Below are 13,899 nucleotides of genomic sequence, written 5' to 3' on the forward strand. Positions count from 1 at the left end.
CTCCAGCGGGAAAAGTCTCGCGCAATCCCTCGTCACGCGATGCCGCACTCTTCTCGCCGAACTCGATGCCTTCAGGGCCCTCCTGGCAGAGACGCAACGGAACCCACAAACCGTTGAAGTCCGGTCCCTGCGCTCTAATGCTCTTTCAGAACTGAGGACCCTCGAGAAACTGTCTATTCAGCTTGATTATGCGAGTGCGCGCATTGCAAGCCAAGATGATGAGTCACAGGAGGCTATAGATGCGCAGGAGGCAGGATTGAGGGCTGTTCATGCATTGAAGTCATCGAATTTACCATTCTACGAGGCCATTTGGACGATTGCGAAGAACACCTGTACAGGATTGGTTGCGTTCGGGAAAAGGTTCTACTGGGAGGAGAAAGCGGGGAATAAAAATTTGGATAAACGGAAGAGTGTGCTTGTGGATATTGTCGCGGATGATGGTGAGGAATGGGTGAAGGTTTCTACAATCTCGGAGACGAGGCTGTTGTTTGAGATGGCTAAGAAGGGTTGGGAGGGGGGTTCGGACAATGATGACGATGGGGAGGAACGAACGGTTCTACAGAATCACGGCCGTGAGGATGATAGTGATTACGATGATGATGATGATGATGACGACGAGATTGAGTTGCTCAAGCTGGCGAGTGACATGAGGAAAGCTGCAAACCTGGTCAGGGTGAATTATAGGCGACCTCGGCTACGGTTTATGATTCCGAAGATTGTGGAAGGGCAGGTTCCTGAGATTGATGATCTTCTAAAAGCTATCCGGAGTCATGGCGTGGTAGTCGTTTGTGGAGAGGATGTGTCTTCCATGCAAACTTTTAATGAAAGCGAACACCGTCCGGCAGAATCTGTTTCTGTTCAGGATGAGGTTCGAAATCTTCTTCCCAATCGATTCAAAAGGTTCACGCCCACGCTCAACGTTGATTGCACCATATTACTGGCCATAATCTCGGATTTATCTCATTCCATGGAAATAGCACCCTCCCAACAGCATCACAGGGCGATCAACCGGCAGATTGAAATTGAACGTGAACGACCATTGCTAACAACAGAGCTTTGGCCGGCGATGGAGTCTCACGAGCTGGTATGCACAGGTGAAGCGGCTCAAAGAATGCGCGAGATTGTGGAGACAATCGGTACCGAAACAGAGAAGCAACGGATGACAATCGTAATGGGTGATCAGCCCCTCGCTGGCGCAACATCAGCATCAATAGTCGAAGAACTTCAAAAAATGTCGGACTACCAAGTACCTTCTCAATTGGGCCTTCCCATCAGGATAGTCGATGCCGATGCAGCTTTTGCTTCTGGAAACAAGCAGGCAAAGTTACCTCCAATTGCTCAAAAAGTGGAGGAAATATTGTCTGACATAAATACCAGCGTATTCATGTACGGCTGGGTCTCAGAAATTATGACCATAACGAGCAACAGGACGGTGGTCAAGCAAATCGAGAATTTGATCGAGATGCATAGAGATGAGGAAGACCTGATAGGGCCATTGGTTTGGGTGTGTGACACGGCGAGGAGTCTGATAGGGAAAGAAAAGGGCCGAAAAGATTAAAAATCTGCCTGTAGAACCGAAATCGAATACACACTTCAGCCCATATGCCCCTGAAATTATGAAACCCTTTGCTGTTGCCCTTTCAAAGCGCTATATTGCCGATAGTATTCTTGCTGTGCCGTGTAGTTCTAAATGACCGGTTTGACATTTTAGGCAGCCTTTGAAGTGTCTTCTGGAAGCCAGAAGAAAATTTCTTTGTCCGCAGAAGCGATCATGTTGAATCTCGGATTGTACTCAACGACAGCAGTTCGACTGCGATGCGGCAATTTGGTCATCGGCTGCAAAACGAAATTTGCGTCCGGGGTCTGCTGCAAATCCCACACTAGCATATCCTGGTGATCTCCAGATCCTCCAATAACGTACCGACCTTCTGGTGTGAAGCATGCGTCTCCTTGTCCGAGGGGCTTTCCCGTGGTTGAAACAGGGGCGGCTCTACCCGGTGAGCCATTCTTACCCACCAAGAAGGCCTTGAGATTTCCTTCGAAGGCGTCGAGAATGAAGTGGCCATGATAGTCTGTCCCAACAAGCAGATACTTTCCATCATTCGAGAATTCAAGTCGAGTCCACGCTCGTCCACGAGTCGACGGTGTATATCTTTCTTCATACTGGGCAAGGTCGAATGTTGAGAATGGGGATTTGTCGTAATTTCGGAAATCATAGAGAAGGACAGATGAAGTCGACTGGGAAGCGATCGCGATCACAGATCCGGAGGGGTCGAAAGCCACGAGATACGGGGTCGAAAGTTTGAGTTTTCCTTGTGCATGTCTGGAGCCCAGATCCCAGATCGCAACTGTGTCATCCTTTGAACATGAAATGACTGAATCGCTCCCCGGGGAAAGGGCCAAGCACGTCACTTTATCCGTATGTCCCGAGAAGTAGCGTATATACCCTTCACTGTGCAAGTCGAGCAATCGCAAGGAATCTAGTTCCACCGAGTTAGCAGACGACCATTGCGGCTCGATAATAGCCGACATACCATCGACTTTTGTACTCGCGTGAAGGACTTGGCGGGAATGATGGGTAAACCTAGCCAGGTGCGCGCCGTATTTCTTGCTAGGAACCGACTTTGTCATTGTACCACCCTTGACATCAAAAATTTGAATAATGTCATCATCGCCAGCAGTGGCAACAAACTCGCCCTGGTCATCAAAATCAAGTGAGGTTACGAAGCTCTCTTGCTTTGTCGGCTTGAACACCTGGGTAAATAATTCAATTAGACATGAAGATAGAGCGGAAAAGATGTCAATCCAACCTTCGCAGGCCGATAGCTACGGATGATATCCGACACCTTCTGGGTCTGCTGGGCTGCTTGTTGCTGCAACTGCAGCTGTTGTGGCGTGGACTGGCCGCCGTCCGCCATTTCTGGTGGCTAATTGAGTATGGTTCCTGTAGGTCTCTGGAAGGCCGAAGATGGGAATAGCTAGTCAGGTACCAGCTTGAGCTCTGGCGTGTCAATGTTGTTCCTCTCCGGCGGCTACTGGCGGCGACAAAATGGCCTAGTCTAGCCGAGGTCGGACCAGGCACCGTCTGTCGGACCAATCACACCAGGCCCATCTCCATCACCGACATCGCGATATCGCGGCTGCGCTCTGACATTTATAATTCCAAAGGCTTAATTCACCACCCTGTCGATTCGGCGCGCCAACCTTTGCTTTATCCGCTCTATATACAAGTCCCCTGGGGTCTTTCGCCGCTTTATGCCATAAGGGACTTCACATTTATTTGCCCATCTTCCCCATATCGCTTGATCGTCACCACCGAAAACCTTGACCGATCCGCCTCCGCTTACGGCGGTCATATCTCGAATATCATGTCTACAACGACTGGGTATGCCGCGCCCTCGCACAATATAGCATTTTAGAAAATGATCTGGCACTGATAACAAACGAACGAATTTATAGCGCGTTTATTGCCGGAGGTATCGCAGCATGCGGCGCAGTCACCGTTACACACAGCTTTGAGACAGTAAAGATTCGGTATGCCACCCACCACCGCCACTCGGCCGCCGCCTTGGTCACAAACCTAATCGCCATACTTCGTTTAGTCTACAATTACAAGGAGAGTTGCAGGCGAGGTCTGAGGCGGCCAAGAAATATAAGGGTGTTTTCCATGGCGTGAAGGTCATTTTGCAGAACGAGGGCCCTCGAGGTCTGTTCCGGGGAATTGGCTCGGCGGTATGTCCCCCATGACGCTGGAAATAGTGCCATATTAACTGACAGCAAATGTAGTACATCTATCAAGTTCTCCTCAACGGTTGCCGTCTCGGTTTCTACGAGCCTATTCGTGGTGGGCTCACGACCGCTATCTATAAAGATCCGCAAGTCCAATCCCTCGGTGTCAATGTCTTTGCGGGTGCCTCGTCGGGAATTATTGGAGCTGCCGCCGGCTCACCGTTTTTCCTTGTCAAAACCCGCCTTCAATCATTCTCACCTTTCCTTCCCGTCGGCACACAACATCAGTACCGGAACTCGTTTGACGGCCTGCGGAAGATCTACACTTCAGAAGGCGTTGGTGGGCTATACCGTGGAGTAGGGGCAGCCATGGTGCGAACCGGGTTCGGTAGCTCTGTCCAACTACCTACATACTTCTTTGCGAAGAGACGCTTGATTAAGCACCTAGGCATGGAAGATGGCCCAGCACTTCACTTGGCCAGTAGCACAGCATCCGGTTTCGTCGTTTGCTGTGTTATGCATCCCCCTGGTATGTTAAGACACCTAGGTTCCCATCCAGTCGCACCCATCTAACTTGTCTCAGATACAATTATGTCCAGAATGTACAACCAAACCGGTAACCTGTACCAAGGCGTGTTTGACTGTTTGTCGAAGACGATTAGAACGGAGGGAATCCTTGCTATTTACAAGGGTTACTTCGCTCATCTGGCCCGTATCCTGCCTCACACTGTAAGTACCCTCAAAAATTTGCAAACAAAAAACTAACACGTTCCAGATCTTGACTCTCAGTCTGGCCGAGCAAACCAATAAGCTCATGCGCAGGGCCGAGGACAGGTTCCTCTCAGACTCACTCAAGGCCCGTCTTTAGGAGCTGGAAAAATTGATTCAAGTTGATTCATCATACCCTCAGACAGTGGAAAGCACGGAGTAGACAACCCGGCATTTGCAATTGGTGCATGGAATGTATATAAACGGCGTTATTTTTAAGTTCTTGCCGTCCTATAGATCAAGGTGGTAGAAGTCAGTGTATTAGGTTAGTTAATGCATCCAGGGATACATTTCAATACCAATGTAGTTTCACCTGGAGAGAGGTCAAGCAGGCCGGGGAAAAGTTCAAGCCCGCGTGGCCGCGTCTTGGGAACATTCACAACAATGATCCTGATTGATATTCCCGGGCAAGCTGAAACCGCTCCACTTTCATTCCAGCATGCGGCCAAAAAACTGGGTCATTGTTGATCTACCTTACTATGACAAGTAACAACTAAAATTTTGACCGAAGTCTTAGACAGGCGCGTCGTCCATCGACCATGGGCAAGATGATGAAATCAAACAAAACATTGGATCAAGAATGTTGCGGCAATCCTATGTATGGTCGAGCTGATTGTAGGCCCACTTACTTGAGATTTGATCAGATTATGATTGCAGCTTGCCAAATGCCAACTATCTAGATTTCCACGCGAGAAATAATTACCTTAAAATTTACTCTTCTGGTTAAAGCAATAAACTGTGTTCCCAAGTGATACACAGAGGCTCCGGCCATTGTGGAAGCAATGGAAGAGCCAACATAGCCATGGGTGCGATACCCTTCACGAAAAGGCGGTTTTGTGAAAAGTCTGGCCTATTGATTAGCTTAAGGATGAATGATCTGACATGAGCAGAGCCTTGACGAGAGAGCTGTCTAGCCCTAACCCGGCCACGGCCCAGTCCGCTGAGAAGATCCGCAACCAAATAGGTGCATGGCCGCAATATCCCCTTTGTTGTATAGAGCTCTTTTTTTTTATATACCCATCACAAAGAACACGAGAGCGATTTATGTACCGAGAGTTCGGGTTATAATATAGTAGGGTATGGTTGCGAGTACTGCGGTGAGGCGTTGCCTTGTAAAGGCAACAAGTACAGACATCGAAGGAAGAGCCCCCAATGATACTATAGTGGCAGTAAAAGTGCAAACACTGTGGCAATGGGATGGAGGGCCACGCAAGCGGTTTGACCAGGAGAGAAATGTGCAATGAAGCCCAGTTACAACGCGGCGATCACACTTGCAAATAGTACTCAAATCTGGCTGTCCGTACACGATGGATTATCCACTGAAAGTACTTAGCCACGCATTTACCGATGTCGGTGTGGAGATGAGACTTGGCTGGAGGCTGGGATTCGAACAGGTCGCCAGATTGAGACTTGGGAAAGGGTTTGGATTTTGAAATCATGCAAACACGTTCATGCTGTTTAATGTTTACGGTGGACGCGAAAAAATGCGCGTATGGGTTCTCTACTTCCTTGGTCTTCCCGAGTTTCAATCCGGTCCCACTCAATTAAGACGCCACTAGGCTCCAGCATGCATTGCGGTCAAAAAAACTGGGGTCATTTTCCCTCCTATGACAACAGGATGCTTGGCCCTTTTCCGTATATCCGCCATCCATAGCTAAGGTGGGCTAGCTCGACAAATGAGGTCCCAGGATGAGAACCGCGACTCAGCAGCAAGGAGCGTATAAACATTAAACAAGGACCGTTCCTTTGGGCTGATCTTTCAGCTTACTCGATGATTCATAAGAATTGGATTTTCAGCTGTTTGGGGTTTAGTGGGTATTGGGCAATTCTTTGTCGGCAAGGAGGCAGTGGCGGGGGAATCGCGCGACAAGCGGGCAATGCACACACTACTGCTATTGGTGCCAGCTTACGAGTAAGGTATTGACGCGCGATTTGTGCTATAGTAATGCTATTCTGCCTTGCAGAAATGGAAGTCCAAGCAGGACAGAATCTGGTTTCAATATACGGCGCGCGGTGGTCGAGGGTTGGAGATCTCATTATCTGATCTGATAAGATTAACACCTGCGTAGCTAGCAACTCGGCGTACATATCATTTTATTTAGAGCCAATAGTGGACAAGCGGCGCCGCAGGTCCAGTGGAGATTGCGAAACCGGATCAAATCAACGGGGAGGTGGTCTGACAAGAGCGCGTCGTGAAGTTCCCTCACGCGTCGGGGTGCATCATAGCAAAATCCGTGACGGTCACGTGCTCAGGCGTACGACAACCCGCGGACGCGACCTCTTCCTTCCTATTTAAATTCAGATCTCCCAGCTTTCTACTCCCGATCTGCTTTTCCCTTCACCCCATCATTAGCTTCATCTGGCTCTGCTGTCTCTCAGTTCTCTTCTCTTTATCTTATTCCTCAAGAACTGGAGCTCTTTTTTCTTTTACAATGTCTGCGCAGCTCACTCCCTCCAAGCAGGTATGTCGGCCATTCGGTCGCGTTGACGCGTCTCTGGGAAAGAAAGCAGCTAACAATTGATTTGAATAGGCTGCTACCTCCCTCGAGAACCTCAAGATGAACGACTCTCCTGTCAAGAAGCTCAACTTCGAAGCCGCAGGCAAGGAGAACGCGCCCGTGTCCGACACTGTCGTCGACGCCACCACTATGCCCGTTGCAGAGAAGCCTGCTGAGCCTTCGAAGGCTCAGCTCAAAATTAGAGAAATTGAGGCCAACGAGCCTCTGCTTCAAGAGAACCCCCACCGATTTGTCTTGTTCCCTATCAAGTACCATGAGGTGAGCGCGCCCTGCCACGCGTCACGCGTAAAGTGGAATTTTTTCCCCTACCGCCTTACGAATGTTGCCCACTAACACGACGCGTCGCGATATATAGATCTGGCAAATGTACAAGAAGGCCGAAGCCTCCTTCTGGACCGCTGAGGAAATCGACCTCTCGAAGGACCTCCACGACTGGAACAACCGCCTGACTGATGACGAGCGCTTCTTCATCTCGCGTGTTCTGGCTTTCTTTGCCGCTTCCGATGGCATTGTCAACGAGAACCTGCTGGAACGATTCAGTGGAGAAGTGCAGATTCCCGAGGCCCGCTGCTTCTACGGTTTCCAGATCATGATCGAGAACATTCATGCCGAGACGTACTCTCTCTTGATTGACACTTATATCAAGGAGCCCAAGCAGCGCACCTACCTCTTTGATGCCATTGATACTAGTGTGTTCCCAAATACGCCCTTGATGTTGACTGCGCTGACATGTAAAAGTTCCTTGCATTCGCAAGAAGGCCGACTGGGCTATTAAGTGGATCCAGGATCAGGAATCTACATTCGCCCAACGTCTGGTTGCATTTGCTGCCGTTGAGGGTATCTTCTTCTCCGGCTCGTTTGCCTCTATCTTTTGGCTGAAGAAGCGTGGCTTGATGCCCGGTCTCACGTTCTCTAACGAGCTCATCTCGCGTGACGAGGGTCTCCACACCGACTTTGCCTGCTTGCTCTTCTCTCACCTGAACTGGCGTCCCTCCAACCAGGTCGTCGAGGACATCATCGTTGAGGCGGTTTCTATCGAGAAGGAGTTCCTCACGGATGCTCTTCCCTGCGCGCTCCTGGGAATGAACGCCAACCTCATGTGTCAGTACATTGAGTTTGTTGCTGACCGCCTTCTTGTCGCTCTTGGTAACAAGAAGTACTTCAACGCCACTAACCCCTTCGACTTCATGGAGACCATCTCTCTGGCTGGTAAGACCAACTTCTTCGAGAAGCGTGTCGGTGACTACCAGAAGGCAGGTGTCATGGCAAGCACCAAGAAGGATCCCAAGCAGGAGGAGGCCAAGGCCGCCACTGGTAACGGCCTGTCCTTTGACGAGGACTTCTAAACAGCGCAACATTATACCCCTCTCTCCCTGCTACGCTTTTTTGGGTCTGCTTGTTTCATTGATTGATGATTATTGAAGGATACGCATGGGTTCGGCGTTTGTATAGGCGGATTTCTTATGTTTTAATGTATAAATTGTCTCGTCCCAGACTATGGGATGCGGCATGTATTTAGTACAAAGAATAGTATATCAAGTGTACATTGGATATCTAAAGTCTGAGCCTGTGTAAAGTACACCTAAACTGGCGCTGTCACCAGCGTGAAGCACTTTCAACGCTTAATCGGCCCTGGACTTGGCTGGACTCCAGTAGTCATTACGACTTCTCTCAGGCCAAGTGCGCAAAACGCATTACCACTGGACGGCCTTGCGCGATAGTCACTGGAATCCATTGCAGTATGATACGTAATCTCCATGCCACACTTCCTTTTCGACTTCCAGTCACATTCATTTCTTGCCCTTCCCCTTCTTCTTCGACTTCCCTTTCCCAACCGCACCCGCCCCAGCTCCCGCACTTGTCGTAGTCGTGCCCGTAGCAGTCAAACCCTCCTCAACACCACCCATCTCAACATCCCCGCCTGCCCCGGTCACATTCGCAACGCCCGTATCCAACGTCGCAAGGTCCGCCCCGCCAGCTAGTAATCCCAGCGCCGTAATCAGCCGTCCGACCTCTGCGGCTTTATTCGTGCGGTATTTTAGACATATCCCGGATTCGGGGTTGTATGTTTTTAGAACGAGGGTTGCGACCGGTGCCTTTTCTTGTGTTGACGTTTGTTGAGATTGCGACTTGTTGGAGTTGGAGGACGGGGTGGTCTTGGGAAAGGTGTATTTGGTAGTTATCCGCGTCTGGGAGCAGCTGGTTAGATTTTGTTCACTTTTGTTTTTTTGTTTTGTTTTTTTCTTTCAAAGATCGGTCTGAGTTATTTCTACTCAATTAGAACGTACTGAGTCTGGGTATGCTTGTAGGAGGAGGGAGGATTCTTTGAGGTAGTCCGCGGAGGTTGGGAGGTAGGGACCTGAAGGCATTTTTCTGTGGCTTCTTCTGGACTGTTCAAAAGCTGGGATATGAAATTGTCCCCGGTGAGGTATAATTGTCAATTTATTGAGCTGAGGTGGAGAAGGTCAAAGTCGTTTATCTGGTAGTTGTAGTGATGGTGGTGAATTGATAATGTACCTGTGGAGTGATCTTTGTGAGTTTGGCGGGCTTGGCGGTGGTGCTGCCTTAACTGTGTTAGCAGACACCAGCGAAAGTAGACCCATAGAATAACACCGTTAGAAAAACATCACTCGCTCGCGACGGTCAAATTACCAATGTTCCGAAATACTGCTCCTTGAAGCTGAGATTTTGGAGGGAATAATGTCAAGAACAGCACACTAACGAGGATTCAATTCAACAGAATTGTACGTTGACATACCGATATGCTCCGTTTCTCTTAACATCAACACCTAGCTAGTTTATGCCTCCTTGCCATGTTATCCTTTCTTTTTTTTTACGAAAATCTCTATCTACTTTATGCACGTTGGAGTGCATTTTCCTATCTAAGACGCCCTCTTAGGCTTTGTTTAAGAGACCCTCACCGCAAACCTGGTGGTTGATTGTGGGATTTGCAATGGAAAATGATATCCAGATAGTCTAAATTTGCCATTCTTCTGAATACTCGAGTTATTGTTAGCCTTATTATCAACTCCTCACAAATTGGCCAGAATTGACTGCATCTAGTTTTGACGTTAGAAAGCACCCTCTGCACCAAAATGCCCGGTATCCGCCGGGCATCAAATTTCTCACCTGTCGGTTTAATATTTCTTAAATTGGCAAGCCCAGCACTACAACCCCTACAGTGGAAGTGAGGGTGGACTGATTTCTCCGTGCAACTTATGTCGTGGCACTTCCATTCGCCCAAGCCTGAGAACTGCCAACCCAACTGGAACCCCTGCGCTCCTCCCCAAACCAGTGCCAATGCGGCTGTGGAGTTGGTGAATTAGGCAGCAGTCAATTTCATAAATAATAAACGTTCATTGTCTTCTCTCATCCATGTTCGTTACTACTATACAATGTCAAATACAGTCGTGATGTGCTCAAAAAGTCCAAATTATGTCCAAAATGCTACATTTGACGCCAATGTATCGTCATGAACCAACCCCAATATTTGCTGATATCCAAGGGAAGCCAAAAATAAAACAGGAAAAGAAAAACCGTGAGAATGAGGTACCACAGTACTACCCATCAAGGGATGTGGGCAGTGGTCGAGAACACCGCACACATATCAAGCGTTGCTTGCCGTTTCGACCCCTAGTTGCTTTGAAGTTCGTCCCCCAGCAGCCCTCGCATCTGAGAACTTCGTTTTCGTTCTCGTTGTCGGAGAGGTTGGACGACGCATATTCGCTGCTTAGTACGCTCCCTCGAGTGGACCTTCGCTCTCCATTGGGCCTTGGACTTGGGTCCAAGAGACCAGGCGAGTTCCGGTGTACCGCCAGCGCGTCTTGAGTGATCTTGTTATAGAAGGAATAACTCTGGTCACCTTGTAGCCAGAGCGGATTATCCGTATTGTTTCCCTTGTCGATAATTGCGGCCGCTGACTGTGGGATAGAGCGTCGACGAGGGTCGTCCTGTTCCGGTTTCTCCCCGTTGCGCTTACGCCTCTCGGTAAAACTCGCTCGCGGGCTGTCAAACGATGACTTATATGCTGATGGTGGCGGGGATGTGGTAAAAGCCGAGCGTGATTCGCCTCGAGCGCCCGATGACCCCCGTCCTGGGCTAGAAGTTCGTGACAAGCCTTGTGCAGGCTTCTGTGGTGATGTGCTTCGGGTTCTGGGTGATCGGTGGCCTTTATTATTTGTGTTGTCATGTCCGATGACAGAATTGCGCCATGAAATGATACGTTCCGAAGGCGTCTTGTGCGAAGACTCCTTGCCGATAGATGAGGCAATGCTCTGTCGCGCGGAGTTGGTCCGGCGTAGGAGCCGGCGGGAGATCGTCGAGTGGGTGTCCCAGCTATCATATCTGCGTTTGTTATGCGCACAGTCCTGCCGGAAGATTTTGATCTTTCCCGAATAATCGGCCGCGATGATGATATTTCCGTCGGGATGCGTTGAGCGCGAAAGAAAGCCTGGTGATTCTTGGGCCAGCTTACTGGCCGTCGAGATGCGACTTTGTCGTCCATTTGCCTTATTGTCTTTGCTCTCAAGTGTTACCGGTGGCGGGTTGCAAAGATCGTATATTGGGTCCTCTGAAAATCCCAGAACCTGCTTCGTCGAGTTCGGGGCCATTATTGCCGCTGTCACCATTGCTGACTGGGTATCTAGGACTTCAAAGGCTCGCTTATCGGCATCCTTTTCAACAGGTCCCGTAGGCCAAACATAGGCTCTACGATCCTCACTTCCACAAATTACATGCTTCCCATCGTCACTAAAAGTGGCCCGGATCTGACTGCATGTGTTCTCGTTGCCACGGAATTTGGCTTCCAAACTCCGGTCACGGAAGTCATACAGACGAATCCGAGAATCGTTACTCGTTATGAGAAGCTTCACCGCACCTTCCGGGTCATCGCGTGGTAAAGCCATCGAATCGATTCCGGTGATCTTACTGCCCTTGGCGTTGCGGCCCCGTGCCGAGCGAACGTGGATGTTTCCCGTAGGTTTTAATCCATCAGTTTCGTATATATTTAACAGCCCGTTCAGACATCCTGCCATCGAGTACCGTCCATCCGGTGTAAATGAGACTGACGTGATCATGTCGGACACAGTCACAGTAAAAGCTACACTCTTGTCCGGGATACTCCACAGACGAAGCTTCATATCTAGAGATCCTGCAAGGAAGAAGCGGTCATCGCGTGGATGAAATTGGATTGACGTCACGAAATCGCTGTGTTTGAAGCAACACAGACATTCCGGCCGGGATACATGCCACAACCGGACAGTTTTGTCCATAGACGAGGAGAGTAGGAAGTTGTTCTAATATCAGTCAGTTTGGTGCTGGAAGATGACTCGGGTCGACATACCTTGCTCCAGCTCAAATCCAGAATACTACCGGAATGGCTATCGTACGCCTGGATCGGCGTCTGCTTGAAAACTGGTGCGCTTAACCGCCGCGGTTCCTCATCCTCGCCTTCGGATTCACTCGATTCTCTGTCTTCTGGCGAGGCGATAACTGCCCAGACCCGAACTTTCCGGTCCTGTCCCGCAGCTGCGAGATATTTGCCATCCTTCGAGAACATCAAAGCCCATATAGCTTTCCCAGTAGTTCTGCTGCTTTGTGTGCCCGCAGTTCCGGGGCGCCCATCTTCGTCTACTGGAGCGGGGCTATCAAGGCCTTCTAATTCCTGGGCTTGGAACAGCCGGTTGAACGTCCTTTCCTTTTTATAATGCGCTTTAACTCGAGCATACTTTGGGGGTGGTGGAAACCGGGGAACGAAGCCTATCGGTTGCGCAGTGGCAGAAACATCGGTGCGGGCATTACCCATTTCGGATACATTATCCTCTTCATCGGAGAATGTCTCTTTCTTTTTGCCAGGGATGATACGGCTCAAAAAGGAAACGCCTTTTCTATAGCGCAGTCAGCTCGGTCCTGCCAATGCAATATGACAAAGGGAAACAAGGTAGAAAAGAGCGTAAACAAAGACTAGGTAAGGATGGATCAAGGAATAAATGGGCACTTCGGAAATGGGCATTCATGGCTCCGCTCTTTCAGCAGCAGACTGAACGTACTTCTTTTCTTTAACGGGCTTTTGGGGCCCTTGATCACCGCGGTTCGGACCCTGGTCGACTGGGCTTTGCTTGTCCAGCCCGCCAGCTTCAGCCTCGTAAGATGCCCTTCCCAATAGCTTGAGAGGGATGGATTTTTGAGTATTGGTGCGCTTGATAATGTGCTGTATTTGGTTTCAAGATAACACAATCAGCCACTAGTGTTTACAGATTGCAGAAAAGTTCGGGGATGCCCTTACTTGGGACAATGGGTCAATCGCGCTGGAGTCGGCGCTCTCGAAGACGGTTGGGGAGGATGTAGAATCCCGGCCAGCAAGATTGGAGCCAGAGCCATACGCTGGCGCTGGGCGCGAATTTCTCTTCGCATCATGCAGATTCCCACTCGAACCAGAAGCAAAATCGGATGCTGCGGACCCTAGTACAGAAGAAAAAGTAAGCAACTATCAGCGAATGATCGTCTTTGCGCAAAATCACCGGGACTTTCGGAGAGTTCGGGACACGAGATGAGGTGTTGGACATGTCAGATAGGCGCGTCTCGTGACAAGCACATACCAATTGGAAAGGACCGAGAGGATCGCGGGAGTCCAGACTGCACGGGGGTGAGTGGACTTGACTCGTCGACGAAGTTGTGATCGTTGGTGGTTGAACCCGAGGGGTCACTGGTGACGATCGCCGGGAGCGAAGATCCTGGACCGTCTCCTCTTCCTCTCAGAGCCTCCGCCTGCGCCATAATTTGTATTCATCGCATATATGCGATGGGCAGGAGGGTGAAATGCGACGGTATGGGAAGAGGAAGGGTGGAGGGAAGAGAGGAAATTGAAGGAGCGCGGATCGAGCGC

The 13,899-nt window shown here is 49.8% G+C and overlaps 6 protein-coding genes across 6 annotated transcripts; 3 read left to right on the forward strand and 3 right to left on the reverse strand.

Annotated features, from left to right (window-relative positions):
* Window position 1: 1 nt before the first annotated feature.
* Window positions 2-1,420, forward strand: ASPSYDRAFT_101454 (uncharacterized protein; the record flags this gene model as incomplete). The annotated part of the gene is made up of 1 exon (XM_040839735.1): window positions 2-1,420. A coding segment is annotated over one exon (1,419 nt), but the record flags the coding sequence as incomplete, so codon positions are not given.
* A 287-nt stretch (window positions 1,421-1,707) lies between these two features.
* Window positions 1,708-2,918, reverse strand: ASPSYDRAFT_145649 (WD-repeat containing protein SWD2; the record flags this gene model as incomplete). Its single annotated transcript, XM_040841545.1, has 3 exons — window positions 1,708-2,480; window positions 2,535-2,754; window positions 2,811-2,918. The coding sequence occupies 3 exons, from the start codon at window positions 2,916-2,918 to the stop codon at window positions 1,708-1,710; spliced, it is 1,101 nt and encodes a 366-aa protein (XP_040705743.1).
* Window positions 2,919-3,368: 450 nt separating this feature from the next.
* Window positions 3,369-4,597, forward strand: ASPSYDRAFT_27593 (putative mitochondrial oxaloacetate transporter (Oac); the record flags this gene model as incomplete). The annotated part of the gene is made up of 6 exons (XM_040844414.1): window positions 3,369-3,385; window positions 3,460-3,534; window positions 3,603-3,732; window positions 3,787-4,258; window positions 4,313-4,458; window positions 4,505-4,597. 6 exons carry the CDS (start codon window positions 3,369-3,371, stop codon window positions 4,595-4,597), a joined length of 933 nt encoding a protein of 310 aa, XP_040705744.1.
* A 2,252-nt stretch (window positions 4,598-6,849) lies between these two features.
* On the forward strand, window positions 6,850-8,854 carry ASPSYDRAFT_40497 (ribonucleotide-diphosphate reductase subunit RNR2). Its single transcript, XM_040846098.1, has 4 exons — window positions 6,850-6,959; window positions 7,029-7,274; window positions 7,372-7,705; window positions 7,755-8,854. Exons 1-4 carry the CDS (start codon window positions 6,930-6,932, stop codon window positions 8,360-8,362), a joined length of 1,218 nt encoding a protein of 405 aa, XP_040705745.1. The 5' UTR covers window positions 6,850-6,929; the 3' UTR covers window positions 8,363-8,854.
* ASPSYDRAFT_40499 (SRP9/SRP21 family protein) lies at window positions 8,551-9,757 on the reverse strand. The gene is made up of 2 exons (XM_040846099.1): window positions 9,305-9,757; window positions 8,551-9,205 (listed from the first exon to the last, which is right to left on the reverse strand). Exons 1-2 carry the CDS (start codon window positions 9,383-9,385, stop codon window positions 8,807-8,809), a joined length of 480 nt encoding a protein of 159 aa, XP_040705746.1. The 5' UTR covers window positions 9,386-9,757; the 3' UTR covers window positions 8,551-8,806.
* An 819-nt stretch (window positions 9,758-10,576) lies between these two features.
* On the reverse strand, window positions 10,577-13,790 carry ASPSYDRAFT_144520 (uncharacterized protein; the record flags this gene model as incomplete). The annotated part of the gene is made up of 5 exons (XM_040841440.1): window positions 10,577-12,310; window positions 12,358-12,901; window positions 13,064-13,224; window positions 13,300-13,475; window positions 13,613-13,790. 5 exons carry the CDS (start codon window positions 13,788-13,790, stop codon window positions 10,577-10,579), a joined length of 2,793 nt encoding a protein of 930 aa, XP_040705747.1.
* Between the last annotated feature and the right edge of the window lie 109 nt (window positions 13,791-13,899).

This window comes from Aspergillus sydowii, assembly GCF_001890705.1.
Source record: "Aspergillus sydowii CBS 593.65 unplaced genomic scaffold ASPSYscaffold_2, whole genome shotgun sequence".
NCBI classification, from domain to species: domain Eukaryota; kingdom Fungi; phylum Ascomycota; class Eurotiomycetes; order Eurotiales; family Aspergillaceae; genus Aspergillus; species Aspergillus sydowii.